Source organism: Melanotaenia boesemani, chromosome 1 (genome assembly GCF_017639745.1).
Source record: "Melanotaenia boesemani isolate fMelBoe1 chromosome 1, fMelBoe1.pri, whole genome shotgun sequence".
Taxonomy (NCBI): Eukaryota; Metazoa; Chordata; class Actinopteri; order Atheriniformes; family Melanotaeniidae; genus Melanotaenia; species Melanotaenia boesemani.
This window is the reverse complement of record NC_055682.1, coordinates 1,455,424-1,460,567: the sequence shown is the minus strand read 5'-3', so window position 1 is coordinate 1,460,567 and position 5,144 is coordinate 1,455,424. Positions and strand designations below refer to the sequence as shown.

Sequence of the window (5,144 nt, the reverse complement as noted above, 5' to 3'; positions counted from 1 at the left end):
AGGGGTTTTTCGACCGAGCTAGTTCCAGTACTGGTTTGGAGGCATAGCCTACTTAAGTGCCGGTTCTTTGACTTTCCACTGCCCAAGCGCCAGGTCCTGACTCTCTCAACTGGTTCGAAGCTGGCTCCAACTCTTCACTGGGCCAAGAACCACATCACATCGGTTGTGTCAGCGGTTGGGGGTGGGTTAGGGCTCAGACAATGGCTGCTTTTGAGATTTTAAAGGAAGCTTTGGGAGAAGCAGCTACACCAGTGTTGCAGTCTTGGGATTAATGCATGGAGTAGTTTTTCAGCATCAGGCAGAATGTTCTGGATCTTTGGAATATTCCTTCAATGTAACAAAAAAACAAAACAAAACAAACAAAAACAAAAAAAAAAAGAAAAGAAAAAGAAACTTCTAGTCTAATGAGAGGAAGAAAATAAAAGTCCTGGTCAAAGACTCATCAGCGTTTTAAACCGTACGCTGAAGGATTCAGCTGAACATTCTCAGTTAACTTTCAGTCTCTGGTGCTGCTTCTCGCCGTTTTTCTTCAGTTTCTGCTTGAAACAGAAAGAAAACGTCAGAATTCCGGTGTTATCTTCTCAGAGAAAATGCCTGAAAGAAAAAATAATCCAAGTTGTGCCTTCAGCATCATAAATAATCAGCTGTCAGCGTGAAGATGGCTTCCAGGCTCAGGTTCCGGACCAGCTGCCGACAGAGGGCGCTGCAGTCCCGCTTACAGCCTGCACCACAGTCTCAGCTGGAACATGCCAGGGTTCTGGGTCATGGTTCTGTTCGAATGAGGACACAACATCTGACCCACAATTACATAGAAGGTTCGGTCCAGATGAGATTCGGTTCTGATGTTCGGGTCGTTGCAGAATTTCTGCAAAATGTTCTGGTCCAGAGGAGGTTCGGGACTTTTCTCAACGAGCGCGTATTAGTTGTGGCTCTGACAGCTGAAGCTCCTCCAAGACTAATAAACCCGAACCAGAACTCTGTCCTGACATTAGACGGTTTAACAGCACTGGAGATCAGGAAAGAAAGATCCAAAACTTCATTCTTAGATCAGAGATGCTCCATTTTACTGTGTTTAAATCTGTTTGGTTCTGGTTCTGCTTGTTCCCGGATCTGAGCGTTTAGTCGTCCAGCATGAACAAGTTTAAAGAACTTCTAACCGAAGAGGAGTTGAAGTCAGTGGGTTGAATTCGGGACTGAGTGTGCGTGTGCATGTGTGTGTTTGCGAGCTCGCGTGTGTGTGTCTGCCCGCCCACTCCCTCCTGTGGGTATAAAGCCGCAGTTTGACAGCGCAGAGGTTACTGAGCAGCAGGAATCGGACCCGCAGCTTAAAGCCGCTTCACTCGCAGGAACACCAGAAAAGTCTCACACGCACGCATACACGCACCGCGTGGATCTCCTGGTTCCGATCCACGCATGTCCGTAGGACCTGACCTTCTCCAAACTGGATTCCCGGAGCTCCTCGCCATGCCTGCCCGGGTTTAGGTTCTCCATGGAGCTCTCCAACCTGTACGAGGTCGCGCCCCGACCCTTAGAGCAGCCTGACCCACGGCCAGCAGCCCTCCTCCGGCTACAGAGACCCGGCAGACCTCGGCGGTGAGATCGGAGATAACGAGACCCTCCATCGACCTGAGCGCCTATATCGACCCGGCGGCTTTCAACGACGACTTCCTGGCGGACCTGTTCCACCACAGCTCCCGGCAGGACAAGCTCAAGATTATGAACGGGGAGTACGAGTCAGTCGCGTGCGGTCCTTGGCCCCCAACAGCTCTACATGTCACACTACATGGAGTCCAAACTGGAGCCGCCTGTACGAGCACAGCCCGACCGCGCATCCGGCCGGTGGCCATCAAGCAGGAGCCACGGGACGACGAGGACTCTGAACCCGGCATGCTGCCGACCTACCACCCCCGCACGCGCATACCCCAGCAGTACTCTCAGCAGCAGCACAACAGCCGCAGATGCCGCACCTCCAGTACCAGATCGCGCACTGCGCGCAGACCACCATGCACCTCCAAACCGGGCCACCCGACCCCCCCACCGACCCCGGTCCCCAGCCCGCCACAGCACCACCACCAGCACTCGCACCACACGCACAGCAGGGCGGACTGAAGCTGCTGGATTCGCAGCGGGAGGCGGGAAACCCAGAGAAGCACGTCGAGTAAGAACAGCCCGGAGTACCGGCTGCGGCGCGAGCGCAACAACATCGCGGTGCGCAAGAGCCGCGACAAGGCGAAGATGCGCAACATGGAGACGCAGCAGAAGGTGGTGGAGCTGAGCGCGGACAACGAGAGGCTGCGGCGGCGCGTGGAGCACCTGACCCGCGAGCTGGACACGTTACGGGGCATCTTCAGACAGCTGCCCGAACGGATCCTTCAAAGCCCATGGGCAGCTGAAGGGGCTCTAGACAGGACCTGGTTCCACCCGGACCAGGTCCTGGACTGGATTTAATCTGGTTTTGGTGTCAGAGGGCAGCTTAGGTGTTCACTGCAAACAACGGACTTCTCATTTCATCTTCAAACACCTGAAACTTATCAAAGTGCAGCCGAACCGAACCGACTTGAAACCGCTTTTGGTTTTTTTTCTTTTTTCTGTTCAGTGATTTTTTTTCTGCAGAAACTGGACAAAACTCGTGCTGCAGCTGACTCCTCCCGCCATCATCTCACTGTGGACTGCTGCGCGCGCAGGAGGACCGTGAGCCTTCCAGTCCGAACTTTGTTTGCAGCGTGCACGTGCCTTTTTAAAGTTTTCTGTAAAAGCCGATAAGCTGATTCCTTTGCAGAGGACTGCTGGGTTTGTGCCTTATTCTCGTTCAGACTGAGCGTGCACGATCACACTCAGACACACATCAGTGCAGCTATGGTTGGGCACGCGCAATGGGCGCACGCCGTCTGTGGTGCGCGCATTTCCTTCATTATTTTGGCTTGTTTTCTGTAACCATGACCTGCAGCTCTGAAAGCTTCCATGTACGTGTGTGCACGTGGTTTATGCAGAGGTTGTAATCCTGCACGGACTTGTACCAGCTGACAGGTTTCTACTAATTAGACCACGCGGTACAGATTCAGACTCACCTGTGGACCAGACCTCCTCCTGTGGACCAGACCGCCTCCTGTGGACCAGACCTCCTCCTGTCAGCTGGAAACTTTGTTAAAATGATTCAGATTTGAGTCCTGACAGAGAAAAACAAGCAGGACAGCTTTTTTCTTGCATTCCATAAACACTTTTGTTCTGCTCTACCTGAGCAACAGTAACAGAATTGGGGGGTCAAACTGTGGTACCATGCTCTGGTCCACCTGAGGACCTGAGCAGCTTTCTGATGCACTATAAGGGATGAGGTACTGATCCGGACCCCGCCTCGCTCTGCACACATTTGTAGGTTTTTATGCAACGTTTCTTCCTCTTTCCTCCTGTTGAATATCATCATCACATGGTGCCTTCCTGATCGTCCTCCACGACCTTTGACCTCTGGCCGAGCTGCTGGTCGTGTGTTCTGTTGAGAAAATGTTTGCGTCAGCTTTGTTGCTGTTTCAAGCTTCACTTCAGTTTGTAACATAAACTGGTATAATATATAAATATATATGAAAATATATTAATGAAATACAGAAAACTGAAGTATTGTAATAAAAAACCTGTTTTATCAATTGAAGTTGGGGCTTCTGGGTTTTTTCCTTCTGGTTTTGGGTTTAAAGCAGGAAATATTTAACTACATTAAGTATTCTGAAGATTGTGGTTCTATGATGAGCTGATGAGTCAGATATCCTCTACAGCAGGGCTGCCCCAGTCCGGTCCTGCAGATCTGCCACCCTGCAGGTCCTCTCCAACACACCTGAGTCAAATATCTGAATGCCCTAACCCTGAAAACATCTGAGATCCAGAATAATCTATGTTTATTTTTCAGAGGATTCCCCGGGTAACCTAAAGTTATGAATAAAGCGTCCAGGGAATTAGCCAGAACCTGATAGACTATCCAGGATCTGAACCCGGGTTCACTCATCTATGCAAATATACTTCCTAATTCCTTCTTTCATCGTTGGTGGACAGTTTTTGTGGCTCTCTGACAGTTGCCAAATAATCTGTGAAAGAATTTTCTGTTTTTCCATTGTTATTGCACAAGGTTGCAACAAGAAACAGGTCTGGTAATGAAGTCAGATTGTAGCATGACATCATAGCCAGTAAAGGGTTAATGAAGAGGTTAAAACCAGATTCTTTAAGTCCAGGTCAGATTATCTGGCTTCATTTCATGGATCAAAGCAACTTTAATACAGAAACACGATTCCACCTGAAATGCTACCGTACTACTGAAAGAGTCCTGGGACATGGCGACACATCGACCCTGAGCCAGCGTTACGTGGGGCTGGGTTTCTCCCCCAGTACCGTCCTCCACACTCCGGCTCCAACTCAGAATATTCCAGCATCGTGGTCTACATGTAACACAGGAAGTAGCACATAACTCACATTTACAGGATCCCAACAATAAAACGTTCAAATCTGAACGTTGACTTAAATGCATTAAGTTTAGTAAGTTTAACATCAGGAGACACCTTCACAAATAAACTTATTATTCGTACATTTATTAATTCATTGTTTATTAATGAATTAAACGGAGCAGCTCCAGAGAGGGGCGGAGAAATAAGAAGGAAACCTTTCAGAAGCACAGACATCTGGCTGAGGCCTGGTGGACATGTACGCCGGGAGAATCTGAGTGACTGATCTGAGATATCGATCAGGAAATGATGTCATTCCAGGTCGTAAACCAGTGTCTATTATTTCAGCCTCTAGAGCTCTGGGCTCATGTTGCTATGACAACCCGTGTCTGACAGCTGCTTCAGATGGAGGAGACAGGTAGAAACTCGGGTTTTTTCACGGTGAAGCTGCCAGGAGCTGCTTTCTGGACCAGGACCCTGGTCTCCATCCAGGTCAGGAGGTCCAGAGGTAGACTGAGACCTGCTCGAGGTGGGACTGACTTACCTGGAAGGGTCTGGAGCAGGAGAGGACATCAGCTGGAACTTTTGTTGTGATGAGGACTGAGGAAAATCAGGAGCTTTATTTGTTTCTATCTTGGTTTGTTGGTTGGTTCATTACAATAACCTGATAACATGAGGACAGATGAGGACAAATTTACAGATGAGGACAAATTTACAGATGAG

General features: G+C 49.4%; 1 protein-coding gene across 1 annotated transcript; it reads left to right on the top strand.

Annotated features, from left to right (window-relative positions):
• Positions 1-1,284: 1,284 nt before the first annotated feature.
• On the top strand, positions 1,285-3,643 carry cebpa (CCAAT enhancer binding protein alpha). Its single transcript, XM_041985786.1, is given in 11 exon segments — positions 1,285-1,530; positions 1,532-1,616; positions 1,618-1,752; positions 1,754-1,804; positions 1,806-1,823; positions 1,825-1,908; positions 1,911-2,015; positions 2,017-2,092; positions 2,095-2,159; positions 2,161-2,364; positions 2,366-3,643. Coding segments are annotated over 11 exon segments (903 nt in total). The 5' UTR covers positions 1,285-1,489; the 3' UTR covers positions 2,405-3,643.
• The last annotated feature ends 1,501 nt before the right edge of the window (positions 3,644-5,144 follow it).